The following is a 20,265-nucleotide window of genomic DNA, read 5'->3' as shown; positions in this document are numbered from 1 at the left end:
TACCAGTTTCTTTTTCTTGATTATTTCATTATTTTTCGTTTTTCTTTTGTTATTTTACGTTATTATTAATTTTTACAAAAATTATTTTATTATTGTTATTTTATTATATTTTTTTTTCACGAAAATTAATTTTATTTTTTCATATTCCGGGATGTTCCGGAATGTTCCGGCATGTTCCGGAATGTTCCATGTTCCAGGTTTTATCGACGCCCCCAGTGTAGCCTGTTCCAGGTGCTCAGATAGTGGGAAGACGCGAAAGTAAAAGGCACGCGAAAAGTTTTCTCCCGTTTTATTTTCGTGTTCGCGCGTTTTCAATTCAGCAGGCCCGACTATCCAGGAGCCAGGAACAGGCTAAGCCTGGTGAGGCGAGAGAAAAGCAGGAGAAAAGTCTCGCTCTCCGTTTTCAGCTTCGCTCCAGACCTTTTGTTTGATTGTTCGCGCGTATATGAATACGCAAAAATACGGACTCTTTTGCAGTCCCCATTCCGGCTTTCCCTTTTTTTTTCTTTCTCATTTTACGAAAAGATAAAGACACCCCACTCGGTGTATGGAGACACGTATTGTATCGCAGATTTCAAAATGGCGGCAGCAAGTGAGGAAGATGTCGAAGGCGATGCTCTAAATGGCGCTACTCTCCTGGCCTGTGCCTTGAAAACTCAAGGTGTGGAATATATGTTTGGAGTTGTGGGTATTCCGGTTGTCGAGGTGGCGGGAGCTGCACAGGCAGAGGGAATCAAATACATCGGCATGAGAAACGAGCAAGCGGTGAGCATTTCGCTGTCATCACACGCGCGACAGTTTAGTCGTTGATTGATTTTTGCAAAAATTCTCCAGCTCAGTTCGGGTATGATTTCCCTACAACTCCATACATTTATCATGCATGTAGCAATTTCATACTATTTCTCACTAATAATTAATACAAACACTCTAAGTTCGAGATTGCTCCGAATCTCTCAATTTATAAAGAAAAGGTTTTCCGTTATTTTACGTGAAAAATTTAAAGCAAATCATAGGATAAGAACTTTTTTTTTCTGTGATTTAAACAGGCAGTTTGAATTTACGAGAACAAAATCTTATTCTATGATTTGATTTAAATTTTTTCTTAAAAAAAAAGGAGAAAAAAAAAGACTGAAGGATTTCCTTCAGTCTGGATCTCCTTTTGGATTTGAAACTGTACTCTATGTGCTAATCCAGATGTCAAGGATATTTTGCGTTCTCCAAGACCACCGTGAAAACAAAATCCATCGATTGAAACATCAAGAGAAGAGAACGCAGGAGTATAACTGATTTGGTATATTTTATTACATCATAACTTACAATGTTGTGGTTTTTTAACTTTATATATCACAATGTGGGTGGGGGCTAATTGTCTAGATAGTGGGGGCTAATTGTCTGTATACTGGGGGCTAGTTGTCGGGGGCTAATTGTCCAGATTCTGCCTGGGGATGCACCTTGCAAGCAGAGGTTTCTCTCTTGCAATGTTTTTAAGCCTGGTTTCCATATGATTGTCCTGATCACCCCAGTTGTTTCAAAAAATTTAGAGACAATACTGATGATCCTGACGTGGAGTGCGAACCTTGTACCTTGCTATCTGCTTTTTCTTTCGATTTTGCGGCGTCGAGAATCTAGAAGAAATCCACGATGTCATAGTATCATGTTGAAAACTTGATATCACGTACTAGCTTTGTCTTGCTTCAATTGTCTCAGTTGTCTGAGAGTGTTGCCATATGATCACTTTAAAATGTCAACAGGTGTCCTGATTGTCCTGGATAGAACTCAAGTGTATCCAAGCCATCAAGGTCATACCAGTCATCTGGGTCGTTTGTGATTGCCCAGGTAGCATTTCCATATAATCGTCCTGATTGTCTGAACATTAGTGAGTTTACGCAACAGGACGGCAGGAAGAAGAGGACAGCAGAACGCTCGTGTGTGACAAACGTGACAAGGCTATTTCTTACGTGTTTTGTCGTGATCTTCACTTAACATCAATGTTTTCTGGTCTTTTACAAAAAGATCTGTTTAAAGGAAAGTGAATTTTGGCGAAAAGTTTTTTCAAACAAAATTATTGTCACGCTTGTCACACAAGGTTTGCCGTCTTCTTCCCTCTCCCGTCCTGTTGCGTAAGTTCACTATTATTTGAGATGACTGGGATGATCAGGACGATCCAGATGATCATATGAAAACCAAGCTTTAGCATTTTTTACAAAGTTGTTCACGTTGCTTTGCCTGTCATGTTGTTGGTTTGTTTACACCCCGTTAGAAACTTCCTGGTACACTTTCATATATTCTCATGTAATGGATAGCCTGATACATTCTCTGCGTTATAGGCTTGTTATGCAGCATCGGCTATTGGCTATCTGACTGGAAGGTTAGTAGGGGAACTTGTTTCAATTGATGGGATCGAAAGAATTTGCTGTATTTGCTCGAATAATTGATTAATGGTCAAAATAAATAAACATATATTTTTTTGTATGGTGTTCAAAGTGTTCTAAAATTTGTAAATGAGGTGTTCCAAATTTAATAGCAGTTTAGAACAAGATGTCAATTACCCTAAGTATTATAAAAAATTTTTTAGAATCTACAGTGTACCTATATAAAACTATGGAAAACAAATCATTGCCAGATTTTGAACTGTAAGTCAGTTAGTCTGAAATAGGGAAGTTGGTCTTTGATTTCTGGCAAGTTTGAAAGTTGACCACAACATGGAACCGAGCTTGTTGCTGTATACAAATTACAAATTAGTTTCTTGTTTGTGGCTCTAAGTTTTTGTATTGTATTTGTATTTGTATTTCATTTTTACTCCATCCTATAGATAATACATTACTTGTACAATGTTAATTAGTACAAGGTTGTTTAAACTACGTGTACATATGAAAAAAAAAAATTAGAATGGAGAAGGGTACATTATCGTAAAACTAATTAAGTTTTTCTAGTCCAGAAGTATTTTGTACTAGTCCTCCTGGACTACAATGTATAGTGGACTACCCCCTGAGGTTGAGCACTGTGTATGGCAAGAACTTTTGAGCTTTACTGGCACAGATTTGCTAACCAGTTCAAAATAAAGAATTTCAGCTCTAGATTGATACCCAGGCCCTCAACAACATCAAGAAAAATCCTCTAAGTTATTCACACTGTTTTGGTATTGCAGTAAGAGAGGAAGTACATAAGTAAAAAAGGAAAAAAAAAACAAATAAAGTTCACACGTATAATATTGTAAAACCCTTCAACATTAGATGGGATTGGGGAAGGTACCGCAAACAAGCACGGAACATAACCATGGCAACCCTGTGAGCAGCAACCACCACACACCGTCACACTGAGAACCTCAGTGAAAAAATTCGTCAATACTTACCAATGGACATGAAGAGAAAAGAAGGGACTGGGAGCAAAAACAGCTATAGCTATTGCAAAGTGAAGCCAGCAGTGAGCAAAATGATTGACTGCAGCGAAAGCACTGTAAAACTACTAGAGCACTGCAAATTCCAAAGACCGCCTTATATACGATTAATGATAGAGACCTCTGGCCTGCATGGTCTTGTGACTAACTTCACTTAAATTACATTTAGCCATAGACTTTCTAAAAGTCGTTTTTTTTTCCTGGTTGGTTATGCCATTTTAAAGGATCGACTTTTCATACCTGTTTGGTGCTAAATTCAATGGTTGAAAATTCTATCAGTGATGGCATGACAATTGACCAATAGGACAGTGAGTGATATTTCATGCGGCTCCTGACGCAGCATAATAATATTAGGGTTAAGGTTTAGGGTTTAAGGGCTTGTTTAACCCTTTAAGTCCCAGTGGTGACCAACATCAATTTTCTCCTAACCATATCTATAGATTGTCAAGAGATTAGGTTATGAGAATTAATAAATTGATCACCTAAGAGAAATGCTTTGATCTTTTATCAAATACTCTCAACTTATTCTTTATGGAAATGTATAGAGATCAGTTTGGAGAATTCGTATCTGGATATTGGGGCTTAAAAAAGGGTTAAAGTGGAAAGTGCACTTAGCTTATCCAGAGCTCTAGTTAACAGGCACTCCACTCAAATACTTTGAAACAAATAATTCATTAAAAACCCCAACTGGCAGGAGGCAACCAGTTGGCTATTTACCAGCGTGGCCGAGGTTTTGAACTTGAGATGGCCGAGAACAAATCTAGCAAGTGGCCAGAGTGGGACTTGAACCCAGAACCACTAGATTACAAGTCTGACATGCAGACCACTTGGCCACACTTCCAATATGCATATGTCAATCATTTTTTTCCTGTGTGAATTTATAACATGATTCAAATCCATTCATGCAAAACAAGTTGACCTTGAGAATTCGTCGCTCGCTTTAATAGTCACTGCGCGACCAGCTCATGCAATGAAGCTCGCTTTTAAGAATGTATGAGAGTTCGACTAGTGACAAGTCTAATTTAGCCACATCTTAATAGAAGTATATGGGCTATCTCAATTGACTAGTACCCAGTTTATTTATTGTGAATGGGGATTTCTTGCAGGCCTGGTGTTTGCTTGGTGGTTTCTGGACCAGGTTTATTACATGCTCTTGGAGGAATGGCAAATGCAATGAGTAACTGCTGGTAAGTCTGTCTGTTATATACCTAAAGTAGATGTAAGAATAATTATTTTGATATTGTACCATGTAGAATGTAAAATTGTAAGTTTTACCTGAGGCTTGTATCATCAGTAAGAGTATTATTTTGGTAGCAACACTTGCCTGCAGTGAACCCTCAAGACCTTAATATATATATTCCTTTTGATGTTCATGCATGTGTAAACTTTTAGAAGCTTTAGCTAGCGGGAAAGCTTGTGTATTTCAATTTACATGTATTATATATTCAAAATATTATTTTACCATTTTTGATTGGCCTTAGTTTCCTGGACAATTCTTTATTATATAACTAGCTAGCACTGATGAAGTTGGAAGGTGTGAGTGATATACCTACCACTGATACCATGGTATATTGCCTCAACATACAATCACAACTTTGTTTTGTGGAAGTAGCATGGCACCCTTGAGTTCACGGTGATCCAAACACAAGCCCGAATTTCTGACTATAAAACTGAATGGAGGAAATGCAAAAATAACCCAAAAATGTTTCTTGGTAAATGTCATCTACTTTTTGAGGAGTACAGTTTCTGTTGATGTTCTGAAGAAAAATATGAGAAGGATGCATAATTTAAGGTTGTTTAACTCAGAAATATTTTGAATGAATAATAAAACAAATTTTTTAATTTATTAGGCTTATGTATGATACCAAGAATTTTGCAGATCTCAGACACTGTTAAGGCCTCGGTGGATCACACCCTCCTCAAGCTGTATAATTCTTCACATAGACAGGCTTCACGCACACCTTGAAAGTCCTTGAATTTTCTACAAAAAAATCAAGGCCTTGAAATTCTTTGAAAATTGCAATGGGTTCTGAAGAGTCCCTGAATTTTGGTGCCAACTTTATTTATCCAACCCAAAGGAAAAGGAGCAAACACAAAAAGACCTTCAGGATAAAATTGCTCATATTGTGGTAGAACTCAAGGTCTTTTTTGCACTGAATGGAGTCCTTGAAAAATGGAAGATGTGTCTTTGAAAGTCCTTGAAAAGTCCTTGGGTACGAACCATGCATAGACATTTGCACATTTCAAATTAATCATTAAATTTTTATTGTTATTAAATGTGAATAGCAATATTTAAGTCTTAGTACATTATTGCACTTCTTTGTCTGTGTGTCTGCATGTTTCTTTAGGCCAGTTCTAGTAATTGGTGGTTCATGTGATGTGGATCAAGAAAGTATGGGTGCTTTTCAAGAATTTCCACAAGTAAGTAGTGGCTATTTTAGTAAGTAGAAGAACTGTTTTTCATTGTTGTGGTTCCTTGGTAAGGTCTTGCTGGAAATAGTAAAATCCCATCTATTCCAGGTTACTTTTGACCATCTTTATTTTTGCACAATACAATGTGTGAAAATTACAGTTAATTATTTTTTCATCATCTTGTTGTCCCTTTTTGCCTTGTTTTGCAGGTTGAAGCAGCAAGACTTTACACTAAGTACTCTGCACGACCAGGAAGCATAGGGCAAATACCCTTCTTTGTTGAAAAGGTACTACATATTTTTGATACGTATTTACATTTATTATTTTCATAAGCTGATACAATCTACAGTTTTGAAAATCCTCCCGCATGTTAGTTATAGTTTTGGTGCAAGGAAAGTCTGTCATGGTCACTAACATCAATTATTAGGGACTTTAAGATCCAACAGCGCGACGGCGACAAGAACGTCGCTTAAAAAGTGAATTTGAGTTTTGTCAGTCTTTAAAGCGATTATTCCTACCCACTTACTTTGTCAATTGTAGGCGAACCCTCCTGAAGCTGAATTTCAAGGGACCATATTCAGACTCAGAAAGAGAAATAAAATTTTGTCATTGCTTGTTTACGTCCTCCATAAAATGCAAAATTAGGCATTTTCACGTCGTAGTCATTCAAAAACGGGGAAGAAATGAACAAAAAAGTGTGTTGCGAAGTTGTTGTTTTGCTAATTAAACCTATTGTTTTTCTGACGTCCGAGTTGTCGTCCGCGTCGTTGGATCTTAAACTCCCTAATATTTTGATACAGAGGCCTTCTTAGGTGGAGGTTTTGGATATTGAATGAAGAAGAGGTCATGTCACTGTCACCATTTCACTATTGTAGTTGTGATTTTACTCGTCATTGTCACAGTTTCAACCCATCTTCATGTCATTTGTGGCCATTTCATCAAGAATCTTAATTACGTCACCATATAAAGGTGTAATCTTTTAGAGGACGGGTAGCTTGCAAAGCAAACTGAACGCAGGGTTGTCGGAACAGCAACAAGAAGATTTATTCCAACAATGAATGTAGTTTCCACGAAGTAAAACTCCGCAACAGCACGTAACTCGTTAAACTTACACGGCCTCCACCAACTTGAAGCAACACTGCCTTCGTCACACTTGACTAAACACGACTAATGTGAAACTCTCTTCACTTATGAAAACTAGTTAAAACTTAACTCGGACTCACCTACTTACTTTCGCAATAACATTCTAGAACTTTCCAAATAGTCTAGTTATAGAAAGATTACAAAATATACGGCTTTAGAAACGCTTACACAAGATCCTAAAATAAACAGACTATGAACTCTCGCAAAGCATCTAGAAAATCACGCTAGTCACGCAATACAATTTTTCGTAACAAAAGGCCACGTTGCGTGTCGGAATTTGCTCTAACAGGGCATCAGTACACACATGTACATATAATGTCTCTCTAGGTTAAGAACATTGTAGTCAAGTCAATATCAATATTGTTGTCTCTCTAGGTGTTATTAATCAGTGAATTAGTCAAATGAATTTGTCTGTATGTGGGAAGAAACTAAATTGTATAATTGAAGTGTTATTGTTTTACTTTTATAATGATTTAAGTATATTTACCATGTTTAGTTTTAAAAGATCCTTACTTGAAACTCCTTTTATATGCCAAAAATAATGGTTATTAATAAATTCTTAAAGTTTTAAAAGAGGATTTAATCCTTGTAAAAATATGAAAAAGCTTAAATGTATAAAAAGCTACCATGATCATGTTGATTTCTTAGTCATATCTTTAAAATAAAATAATATTTTTCATGTATAGGCGGTACGAACAAGTATGTATGGCAGACCTGGTGCTTGTTATCTAGACCTACCAGGAAATATGATTACTGAAACCATTGCAGCTTGTAAGGCAAGGTGACTGTTCATAAAAGCTGGATACATACATGTAATAAGTTCATAATATTTAAAAATATTCCAACAAGTGTTTTTACTGATGTTGTCTCTGCCAATATTTGCAACTACATAATTTTGCTCCAACTATTTGGTATTAATAATAATAATAATAATAATAATGATAATAATAATAATAATAATAATGATCGTTTATTCAACCTTTTTGAAGCATAAACTGAATTACAAGGCAGGTCATTAATTACATACAAATACCTTGGAATTATGACACGTAAATATAACTGTTAATGTTAAGACATATCACATTTCGCTATTTTAAACGTGATTCTGGTATTTGATGGTGCAAAAATTTCCAAATCTGTTAGTTCTTGAGGAGGCATATCAGGCACAGAAACAGATTCTCCTGTTCTAAGGGCATACGGTCTTGTGTGCGCAACTTGCGGCACTAAGCTTCGTAGCAGGTAGGAAGAAGAGTAACTACGCTTGAGAAACGTTATGCACGCATCCTCCCCCCTCTGGTGCAGCAAAATTAAGCCTGATTATCAAAAGTCATTTTCCCCTGTAGTGTATAAAAAAGGATAATGGGTTTTCAACTGATTCAATGTCATTTCTTTACATGAGGTCAATTTTTTCCACAGATCAATTTCTCGATGTCCAGCCCCACCCAAGTCTTTGGCTGATCCATCTGAAGTGGAAAAAGCAGTTAAGATTCTTACTGAAGCTAAAAAGCCTCTTGTAATAATTGGCAAAGGTAATGAAACACTCCAAACTAAGTGTAACTTATTTTTAGCTTCCTGGTTGTTGTACTGATAACTTGACTATGAAAGATACCCAGAAATGACCAAGAAGTTTGTTGGAAAGTTTATGTGGAAACTTCAATTGAGTGGAATCTTAAAGTGCAATCATTATCATCTCATTAATCATTATAAACTTTAACAATGGTACTCTGTTTGATGTCAATTTTGTTTCCTAAAAATTATTATGAAAATTTAGCAATTAATGAATTCGGCTTTCATAGGATATGAAGAATTAAGCAGATCAAGGAGGGTGTTGGCCAAGGTGGATAACACCCTTCGAGATCTGCTTAATTCTTCATATCCTACGAAAATAATTCCTAGTTTAAAAACATAGCTAAAACATGCTTACCTGCATCGATGTTAAGTTCATCTTCGATATTGTACGTTTAGGTTTGTCCAGGTCCGCAAATATTCTCCAAATAGCAGATGTCGCCCACCGAGTTGTCTTCTTGCTGTTTTTGCTATGTTTTTAGTTATTATTTTGCCTAGTTCCAGCTGTAGTTCTTACTTTTAAAACTAGTGAAGTGTCTACCATTTTTGCTTTCACAACCAAAATAACTCAACGTCGTCCCCAGGTTTTCTCGGTAAATGGTGCATTAACCTGTAGCGGGCTGCATTTTTGACGTCATTTCCTCATAATTTAAACACAAAATTATTCCAAATTTAGTCATCAGTAACTGGTTATGGTGAATAATGTGTGTGCTTTTAGCCAATCAGAAGTGGGGAAATATTTTGAATGAATAATAATAATGTTTAAATGGCTTATAAGTAGTTTTGTCATTTAGCACTAAGGAGTAAGCACAAGAAGCCAGCTTTTAGTTAAAGAGGAAAAAATACACAGTATTGAAATCAGTAGATCATCTTGTTAATTGTTGTCTGCTGGTCATTCAGACACTCAAAGTTATCACTCTCATCTTATAGTAAGTTATTATTTAAAATCACATTTTGCCTGTTCACACCCAGTTATCAATAGCAGTGAATGTTTTACCTCCCATTTTTTCAAAACAACATTTTTCTTGCTGTTCTTGTGCTAAAATTAGGTGCAGCATATGGGCATGCAGAGAAACCCCTTCTGGAATTTGTTGAGAGGTGCAAGCTACCTTTTCTACCAACACCCATGGGAAAAGGTGTCATTTCTGATGAACATCCATTAAGTGTTGCTGCCGCCAGATCAAGGTCAGTGAAGCATTGTAGTGTCAGATGTATGCATGCTTCACCCATGTAAGCCTTAGTTGTGAGTCATATGGTGGACAATAAATCAACAAAACGTTTTTATAGTTAATGAAACAGTTAATCAAGCAATCAATATTTTAATCAAGAATGAAATAATTTGTTAATTCAAAATAGCATTATAAAGAAAAGCCAGTAGAATGGCAACATAATAATGGGGTAAGCCCGGGATGGACAAGCACTCTCTCCATTGGGTTATAATTAGCAAGGAATAACACTACTTAGTTACCTTGTACTACTCAGACACCACTAAGCAGGTGAAACTCTCTCTGGGTGGGTTTTCTGCAGCTGCTGTCAGTGTCTTGTGGCCTATGTATGCCTAGCCTGGGTGGCAGGTGTTAAAAGGGGAAGGGAATGGGGGAATTTAAGCGTGTGAGAGTGCAAAGTGCATGCAAGGAGTGGAAACATTTTCCCCCTCTTTGTGTGCTCTTTGCTATTTCCTTCCCCCTTTCACTTTCCACACAGGCTAAGGTATTCCTTGATGATGATGATGATGGTTATGATGATGATGAAAGAAATATTCGTCTTTATTAGGGCATTGTCACAAGCTGATCTAATTTTCCTGTTTGGAGCAAGATTAAACTGGATTCTTCATTTTGGAAAACCTCCAAGGTTCAAGGCTAATATTAAGATTGTTCAGGTACTTTACAGTCACAGTTGAACCTCCTGCTATCCCAAGCATCACATTTCAAATTCTTCTCCATCATTCCCAGACATTTTTTACCAAGTTTTTTTTTTTTTTGCAATATGCATTTTTAATCAAAAAGGACAAATGAAACAAAATAAGGAGAAGGCAAGAGAGAGAGAAGTGGAACTCCCCATATGACAGGATCAGGGAGCTCAAAACCAATGACGATGGCGACGGCGATGAGAACAGCAAAAATGTAATACATGTAGGTCTGATTAGCAAAACAACAACTTTGCATGTGCATCACACTTTATTGTACATTTCTTTGCTGTCACTGCACAACTACAATGTGGAAATGCCTAATTTCACATTATATTTTTATGGAGAATGTAAACGAGCAACGACAAATTTTTCTTTCTCTTTCTTAACTTGAGTCCAGTCCCCAAGAAATCAACTCCAGGGAAATTCGCCTACATTTCACATTTTCAGTGAATTGGAATAAATGTGACGAAGTTTGAAAAAATGTGAGTTTATTTTAAAAGTGACATTTTTGCTGCCGTCGCCGTTTTGGATGCTAAAGCTCCCTTCTAAATGAGCAGCTGGTCACCCAACCAGCTCCTAATCCTGCCTGGCATGGCTTAACTTAAGTTTCACACTGAAGGGTTTGCACAACATATATTTGTCGTTAAAACTTATAATAAGTCAACCTGGTCTGGGTGAAATGACACGTAACATGGGCATGGTGTCATGTCTCCAAAGAGCCACCATGTTGGATTTGTAATATTTGGTTTCCATCATGCTAGGAAAAGTAATAAGAATTTTAAAATTTGAACATTATTCATTAAAATAAAAAATGTTCTAAATTTTAATATTTCTCTACAGTTTGTTTGAAATTGTCATGCCAATATTTGGTGGAAATTTGTTAAAGTACCTCCTTCCCCTCAGCTCCCCATCTTCTGTGAGAGTTTCATGCTGTACTGGTTTTTATTGAGCCAGCTTTAAAAAAATGTGTCAAGACATGACTATCACTAACAATTCTAAGTTAAATAATTTATCAATTGGTACTTTTTCCCTTGCAGATTGATCTCCATGCAGAGGAGATGGGGAATAATATTCCTGCTGAGATCGCGCTGTTGGGAGATGTTAAAAGTGTCACAGAACAGGTGCAATAATTTAGCTGTGTTAAAAATAACTACAAGCTTGATTTTCCTTATTTTACTCTTCTCTTGACCAGGATACCATGAACTAATTTTCTGTGGGCTTTTGGTAAATGGTTTTGCTCAGCTACTACTTTTCCGGTTAATTAAAACCTTCTTGGGCAACCTATATGTACTCTGATGTCAAAAAATGCATAGTGAAATGTGTCAATTTGGATGTGAAAAATTAAATAATAAAAAAGAGGTTCCTCAGCTGTGAAAAACCTAAACAGTAAACCCCATCTTTGCAGACATGTAGGTGTTACAGGTTAAATTTGAACTCAGGTTAATTTTTTTAACCTAGGTTGATTCTCATATTCCTTTGTCTCCTAGTTGCCCTAATTATTCTTGAATTAGGGCTAGGAGGTAATGAAAATTAAGAATCAACCTAGGTTTAAAAAAATTAACCTAAGTTTAATTTTAACCTGTAACATAGGGATTAATGGGATAAAAACAATGTCATCACCTGGACTCTACAGGGGGTAAATAGTGGATGAAAGTTGCCAATAGGAGCAGTCATGTTATAGTTCGTTTATTTCCTGAAGATAAAAAAAATAATTTGGGGATACATAATGTGCAGAACATGTTTTTTCAGGTTTCACATTATAAGTGCTCACTGGTGGGGATATCCACAGTTGTTATTGCACCTGCTTGACTGCAGAGCAGGAGGTCACGGGTTCGATTCCCGGGACTGTACCAACACTCAGGGTCTCAAAATGTCTGAGAAATAAAGGGACTGTCTTTACCCTGCAAATCATGGTTAGACCTTCGTGTGGCTCAGATGACCACATAAAATGGCTGTCCCGTCTCCAGTAGGTGACGTAAAAATAGTGTCCCCAACTAGTACCTTCATACTAAGTACACTGACACTCAAATAAAGTGCATTTTTATAGATAATGGTATACTCACCAATAAACAGAATTATTGACCAAGCTTGTGGTCAATAAAGGATTTATTGTATGGCCAAAGAGGGACTCTTACTTGTGTAACCAACCTGAGAAATCCTGAATGGGCAGATGATGATCTGTATTATTGTTTACTAGTTGAACTCAATAGTGATCAGAGCCTATGGGAAGACTCCAAGTAATCTGTGTGGCACAGCTTCATGGAGAAAAGAGTTGCTGGAAAAATCAGAAGCCAATAAGAAAGGAAATGAGGTAAATAGTGTGTTTTTTTAGCACATTTTGTTCACAGTGGATAATGAATCAAAGTCACTTCTTTAAAGTTCTGCTTTTAAAAGGCCTGAAGTGTTTAGTCAGGTTTTAAGAATGAAAGCATTACTAAAAACAATGTACAAGTTAAATAAACATTTGAAACCTGCAAACTGTATAAGATAGCAAATTACAAGAAACTGCATTTTTGTGGTACAGAAAATTTCAAGCTTTTGAATGACGGCAAAGCTAATACAGAGGCTTAACTGGATGTAGTGAAATATGGAAATTTGAAAGAAATGATAATTTTTATTTATCTATAGTACATACATACATACATACATACTTTATTGGCTCGTCCCCACGGGGCTTTTCAGAGTCAATTTTACATTACAAAATTATAAACCAAGTACATGACAATAAGAATATAACAATGATAAAAGAAGACAAAGGTCAATAAAATTAATTAAATTAATTAAATAAAGCAGTCATTAAGAAGCTTAGTAACTATTTTATGCTTCCAGGAACTTGCCAATGAGTCAACAGTTCCAATGAATTATTATCAAGTTTATGGACAGGTTAGACACACACACACTAAGTGATGCTCCACCAGCTTTCTGAGTAGACTACGAGTAGTCCCCATTTTTCCTTAGGGATAGTAGAGTAGCCCCTTTCTAGCGTGGGGTGATTTTCACGCGTGCTCGTGTTTCACTCACTCTACTATAACTGAGGAAAAATGGGGACTACTCGTAAACTACTTTCTGAGCCACAACTTTACTGTATGATGATAGGTGGAAAAACAATTGCATAAATGGCACAATCAGCTAACAGGGTCTGGGTTGCCACCAGAGAAATGTCCAGACAAGGCATTTATTTGCAGGTGTCTTGTCTTGTCTTATTTCTTGGTTGTTTTTGTTTGGAATTTTGTATAAAGGTTGAAATGGGTTTTTCTGTCAGTCTACAGGTATAATTCAGGTCTGCTAACAGTTGCTCCAAAGGTGGATAAATATCCACCAGAAAAATCACTGTACATTGGATAGTGCAATAGGTTTCCCTAACACTTATCCAGTGGATTGTGGATTACACTATCCTCCTATTGAACAACTGGTTTTCTACCATGATACCCTCCCCCCTCTAGGTATTTTCCCAAAGGACAGTATACCTCCCTATCAGCAGTAAGCTGAAGGCTTTTACTTGACAATATTTTGTACTTTGCCAGCTTAAAAAGCATTTACCACATGACTGTATAATAGTTAATGAAGGTGCCAACACTATGGACATTGGACGGACAATGATGCCAAATCAACTTCCCAGGAAAAGGTCTGCTTAGCTGTGTATTTGTCCAGTTTCATTATTGTTGACAACTGTTTTAATTGGATAGAAGAAAGGAGTACATAATAAACTTGTCCATTCTACCTTTGTCTTTAATAATAATAATAATAATAATAATAATAATAATAATAATAGTAATGATGATGATTATAAAGAAAGTCAAGGGTCTCTTATATGAGTCAATTCGTAGAAATATGGACCCTCAGATTGTTCCATGAAAAGAAGCACATGTTCACATTCATTTGATAATCATTTGCAAGGCAAGTCAGTCAAACTCAAACTCAATTTTGTATCCACACTCTGATCTACATGTAAAAATCTCTATTTTATGCGTCTTATCCTCACTATTTTTGCTTGGTTTTTTTTTTTGCCCATTCATTTCTTTAACTAGCAAAGTTTGGTGGCAAGTTTTCTTAGAAATTTGTGTTTGGCTGACCTAAGTTCTAAAATTGTGCTCCTTTCAGAACTGCCATTGGTTAAGTGGTACCGTCACGCATAACTTCAGATGGTGTGTCCTATGATAGTTGAGCTTAAGAAAACAGCTGACATTTTGCGACGGCATCACTAGTTTCCCCACAAAATGACGTCCGAGGAAACATCGCAGAAAGTCCATGCTGATGACGTGTCACTATCCAGATCTGGGTAGTGCTTCTTATTGGTTTAAAATTTGTCTCATCCAATCAGATGCATGACTACCGAGAGCTTGGGAGTGACATGTCATCAGTGTGGAATTTCTGTGCTTGTTTCTCAGATGTCATTTCCCAAGAAACCTTGTGGTGGCATCACAAAGTGTCTGCTGTTTTCTCAGGTAATGACAACCGCACCGCGTGTAGTGTGTTTTGAAGTATTTCTTTATACTCTTTGCAAATGGCATGGAAAGGGAATGACAATAACCTATTTTTTGTGTCACATTTAGCTTTTTCTTCCATGTTCGACCTTTTTAGACTAGATGCGGGCACATTTGGTACAATGGGAGTCGGAATTGGGTTTGCTATTGCTGCAGCCCTGCTAGCTGAAAGCCAAACAGATGCTTCACGTACCCCCAGGAGGGTGGTGTGTGTACAAGGTGATAGTGCATTTGGATTTTCAGGAATGGAACTTGAAACTGCATGCAGGTGCTTATCATAGTTTTGATTTAACAATTTAATGAAATGCACTGACAGATTTAGCGGTGGGGTCCCTATCGCCCCCTTTCTTATTTTTAAGGTAAACCGAGGCCTGCAGGACCAAGAAAAATTATTTTCGAGGCCGGGCCATGCTGTTATCTTAGGGACTGAATGGGAGGATCCTCCACTAACTTAAAAATCTGAAATTCATGTGTCTCAGATGAACATTTATCACTCCAGTTTCTTATCTTAAGCATTTATTTTCGTGCTAGTCAGCAATAGGGAGGAATTATGTTCGGGTAGCTAAACTTGCATTGACAAAAAACGATGATTATGATGATGATGATGAGTAAGTGTAGTCACTGTACTGAGAAAAAAGTGCAATCAGTAGAAGTCTTGAATGTAGTCTGTATTAGCAAGTTTGTACTACTCCTGAAAATTTCTTTCATGAAAGCTTTCTTGTTCCTTTTTGTTTCAAAAAATGTCCTGGAATAATATTGACTTAGTTTATGGGTATAAATATGTCACAAGTGGCTTGGAAAGGTAGAGGAATAGAGGCCGTTGAAACTTTGGGGCATTTTATTGCAGGTACAATCTACCAATAGTGTTTGTGATTGTGAACAACAATGGTATTTACAGTGGTGTGGATGAGAAGAGCTGGAGCGAATGTGAAGTGGATCCAGCGAGAGGGTAAGTCCAAAAAATGAATATAAAATTGATTAACCCAAAATATATTTTGTTTCTTAAAATCCCGAGTTATACGGTAAATCATCTTTTTAGCCCCCCCCCCCCCCACACCCTTGGGCATTTTTGTTTCAAGAACGTTTGAGAGGGGAGGGGTGGGGCTTATTTGATTAAGCGAAGATGATAGTGTCAAAAACCAAAAGTACAGTGGAAAAGTTCAGGTACATGACTTACTGAGAAGTAACCAAACGGTCCAGCGCTAAAAGATTCAACGCTGGACCGTAAAACTTCATACGTTTTTCTTTCCTTTATATTCTCTAGGGCCCCACCCACTGCCCTGAAACCAAATACTCATTATGAGCGAATCATTGAGGCATTTGCAGGAAAAGGTTACTTTGCAGAAACACCAGAAGAACTCAATACAGCGCTAACATTTGCCTTTGAGGAGACAAAGAAAGTCAAGAAGCCAGTGTTGATTAATGTCATGATCAGCCCCTATGCTGATAGAAAGCCTCAGGTATATGAGCGCTAACTGCACAGTAGAGGTGTCAGAGGCGGGCGGGACAGGGCGGAGAGGGGGCGGGGGTGACGTAGGGGAACATATCAATTTGGTTTTTAGCTTGAATATCAGGGCTTCCTTAGAGGTTATAGTCTGCGAGCAAGCTCTCCATTTGGGCGAGCGAAGCGAACCACGCGAGTGCGATACGCGTGAGCGAACGACAAAGCCGCGAGAGGCTTCCTCTCCCCCGCCCCCCGCTCTCGTGTTTCCCCTCGCGTGCCACTCGCGCGTGTACTTTTCGCGATATCCCCCAAATGGAAAGCTTGCTCGCAGGCTATAGGGGTTAAGGGAGAAGAGACTAAATAGTGCGGAGGGGTGTGGGGAGGGATGGGGGGGGGGGGGTAGGTAGGCTCTCTCCTCTTCTCACCTCTCTCTTCCTTCTGTCCCCAAGAAACGCCTGATACTCGGGCTAGTTGGTTTTATAAGCCGAGAATGTTTCCTTTTTTATCTTAAAAAAATCCAATAGCAAATTCTTGATTCAAAGACACATTTTTTTCCCAAAACTCCTCTGTAGATCCCTTTTATGAACCGAACTTATCCACAAATCAGACGGACTTGGTAGGATTTTCATGAGTCGTGTTTTTCTTTCCCGGGAGGGGGGGACTCCTTTTGGGGGTTTAATTCAAAATTTCCGACGAGCATCCCCGCCCCTTTCATATGCGGAGTCCTCCCCGGGGTTTCTTTGGGCGTAATGTTGCAAGCATTTTCCTGTGATAGTACGAGGCCTGGCAGCTTCCCACCGGCTCTATCCATGTTAAGGGCGCTTTCCAAAAGTCAGAACTGGCCAGCCGGACCATGGTCAGAACAATCATTTTGACAAAACATTTTAAAGCTTTTTCCAAGGGTTTTTGCGGAGAAGCCATCTCCCTCCAACCTCGTTCCCAGGGTTCTCTCCTACCCGTCCCTTGGAACGAGGTTGATCTCCTACGTGCATACTATTTAGTATTTGATTAATGTGGCTGGACAGTTTTGATTAAAAGTGAAATAGTCTTGACGACGGGAATGGTCTGGCCAGTCAGTTCTGACAAATGAAAATTATAAAGCGCTTAAAGACTCTATTTCTTGCTTTCAAGAAACCCATACGAGACAGCCCAGTAGGTTACTTGTAAAACGCAATTTTCGGCTCAATTTTTATGCCGGTGTGCCGCCCAGGACGGAACGCTCGTGAAAGGAATGTACTTTGTCCTGTATCGGTTTTGGGCCGTCTTGTGTCGTGGCTGTTCACATTATACTAGATTATACCAATTTCTGCACTGGCGCATAAACCGATCATCTTTACTGTGAATGTAACTTGAGATTAGAGAATTAATTAATGTATTTTCTTGTCTTTTTTCAATTTTCAGGAATTTTTCTGGCTTACTCGCTCAAAGATGTGAGCTTTTAAATATAGGAAGGCTTCTTACGATTTACTTGGACAAAAGGCCAATGGAAACCATGAAAACATAGCTTCGCGTATACGCGTCAGAAGAAAAGGAATGATTCTTACTTCAACATGTCTACCGTTGGAGAGTACTCCTTGGAATTCTTGGTGGGGGTGTGCCGCCCAGTTCTGAAATCCTGACCCTATTTGAGACAAAAAATGTCCTTTTCCAACCGGTTAAGATTAAAAAATAAACATTTCCTACACGTAAATTGACTGGCCCACCACAGAAGATTAGCTCTAGCCACCTGCGGGCCAGTGCACTTTTTGTAAATTTCAATGATTTAGAAAATAAAGACTATTTAGAAACTAATCTTTTCCCGAAACTAGTGCATAATTTCATAGTTATTTTTCATACACCGAACTTCCGTGGGTCGCAGTAGCGCAATCGGCTAATCCCTCAACTTAGAGTCTCCTCTGATCTGACAGGTGAACAGGTGAGCCAGTTCAAACGCCGGGAAAGCCAAAATAATAATTCTTTCTTCCTCGAATAAGTCAAAGAATAAATCAAAGAAATCGAAGTGATCTCGAGATATCTCGAACTTTTAGATATCTCGAACTACCTCGACTTTCACTTCGTCAAATAGCCGAATAAAACCTAGCCTCCCAAGCAGGGAGGCTAAATAAAACCGAAAACCTACAGACTGCGCGTGCCCAATCTTGTTCCAAAAATGTCAACTTTGATACATTCCTTCGCGTCGCGAGTCCTTTACTTTCAGCTCCGTCGAAGTGATTAGCCTGTGAACGTACAGGCTGCACAGAGAGCCTGTTCACAGTCTAGACCAAAATGGGCGAAGTTTTTCCCGTTTTCAGACCGAAACGGCCCAAAAACCATACCTTTTGGGGCTGCACATACCTATATGACTTATATAAGAGAGTACCCCCCGGAATGCCTTCAATGCAATTGTGTTTCATTCCCAGGGGGCGACTCCAATATAAAAGTGGCAGGGGGTGCTCGTCGGAAAATTAAAATAACCCCACAAGGAGTCCAATGTGGGTGTGGCTCCTGATCAAACTGGAAATGCATCACTTTGCTTCATTCAGCTCCGCAAAAAATGTTCTTGTAAAATTCTATTTCGTGAATTACATTTTTATTGGCTGACGTTCTCGATGTCTATCAGCTCACGAAAGTCATGGAAAGAGACAGAGTGCAGAAAAGCCGGGCGTATACCACCGTCATCCTGCAACACGGTTAACCTGAGATCAGGGTGTATTTTCATTTCACTTTGTTTAAAAACATTCCGGCGGGTAAGGCGAAACGAAAAGCGGGACTACGTAAGAACAAGAGCCTCCCATTAGGGCCATTTATACGAGGAAAAATAAGACGCGTCTTACATAAGACGCGTCTTAAATAAGACGCGAACTGTACCATTTACCATTATACGAGCATGTCTTATCTAAGACGAGAACAGCTCGTATCAATGGTTCGCTCGTTTTCAAGTGAATGTTGCCCGTAGCAACGGCAACCAACAAGGCGCGAAAATTTTCCCGCCAAAAATTAACGCATGCGTACCATGCATTCGCGTCTTATGTAAGACACGACGGTCATTTATACGAAGTTTTTCTCGTCTTAGCTATAAGAACAGGTGTTAAGGGCTGTTCTAAAATAACACGCGTCTTAGCTAAGTCGCGTCTTATTTTAGACGAAATGTGCCGTTTATACGAAAAGTTCGCGTCTTATTTAAGACGCGTCTTATGTAAGACGCGTCTTATTTTTCCTCGTATAAATGGCCCTATTATGGCTCTTGGTAAGAGAGAATGTATGAGAACTGCTTCAATTGGGCGTGATCTCAGGTTACTACACGATTGGCAAATCGAACAATGCCTTCTCCATATTAGGGTTTTTTCTTTGTCGGGAAATTATTTACATGGGCAAACCGGTCGGTTCACGGCTTGGTTAAATGGTTCGCAAAGTTGAGGACTGGAAAATTTCGTCCCAGAATTCGCGATCATCGTTTTCAAGAAATAATCTTTGTCAATGACTAAATAGGTAAAAAATGCCCCAGAAACCGTACTACGAATACCAAACATTCAAGCTTTGAGCCGAAAATGGGTTACATCTCAAACTAAGGCACAGGAAAGCTCGAAAGATGATTTAATCCGGGAGATATGGTGACCCGTACGGGAGACCTGGAGATTGGTGTAGTAGTCTATCCGGGAGAGTTGGCATGTGTGCGAGAATCCCGGGGCGAGAACTTATGACAAACAATATGAGAGGTCGACTTATAACAAGTCTACACCAGCGCCGTAGCTAGTATGAGGCCAACCGAGGCACTCGCCTCGGTAAAATTTTGACGAATTTCGCCGATCATTTTTATTTTACATAGGCGATCATCGGATATTTTTAACGCATCATGATATTACAAAGAATTCAGCAATTCAGTCAATATACTATGAAAAAATTACCATATCATCGATCTCTAGGGGCTATG

The 20,265-nt window shown here is 38.4% G+C and overlaps 1 protein-coding gene across 1 annotated transcript; it reads left to right on the top strand.

The window, feature by feature from the left end:
• Positions 1-541: 541 nt before the first annotated feature.
• On the top strand, positions 542-18,170 carry LOC140931181 (2-hydroxyacyl-CoA lyase 1-like). Its single transcript, XM_073380937.1, has 17 exons — positions 542-765; positions 2,328-2,368; positions 4,504-4,584; positions 5,746-5,818; positions 6,019-6,096; positions 7,639-7,733; positions 8,369-8,481; positions 9,568-9,703; positions 10,292-10,397; positions 11,465-11,548; positions 12,625-12,738; positions 13,257-13,310; positions 13,952-14,052; positions 15,009-15,179; positions 15,759-15,860; positions 16,176-16,371; positions 17,757-18,170. Exons 1-17 carry the CDS (start codon positions 580-582, stop codon positions 17,787-17,789), a joined length of 1,764 nt encoding a protein of 587 aa, XP_073237038.1. The 5' UTR covers positions 542-579; the 3' UTR covers positions 17,790-18,170.
• Positions 18,171-20,265: the final 2,095 nt, after the last annotated feature.

Source organism: Porites lutea, chromosome 3 (assembly GCF_958299795.1).
Source record: "Porites lutea chromosome 3, jaPorLute2.1, whole genome shotgun sequence".
NCBI classification, from domain to species: Eukaryota; Metazoa; Cnidaria; class Anthozoa; order Scleractinia; family Poritidae; genus Porites; species Porites lutea.
The sequence above is the reverse complement of the archived record's forward strand: the minus strand, read 5'-3'. Positions and strand labels throughout refer to the sequence as shown.

What these genes read in the sequence shown, in the direction of transcription:
- LOC140931181 (XM_073380937.1), top strand. Translation starts at nt 580, where the DNA reads ATGGCGGCAGCAAGTGAGGAAGATGTCGAAGGCGATGCTCTAAATGGC. An exon ending in CTTTTCAAGAATTTCCACAA is followed by an intron (nt 5,819 to 6,018) that starts GTAAGTAGTGGC and finishes CTTGTTTTGCAG; the next exon opens with GTTGAAGCAGCAAGACTTTA. An exon ending in CTAATATTAAGATTGTTCAG is followed by an intron (nt 10,398 to 11,464) that starts GTACTTTACAGT and finishes TTTCCCTTGCAG; the next exon opens with ATTGATCTCCATGCAGAGGA.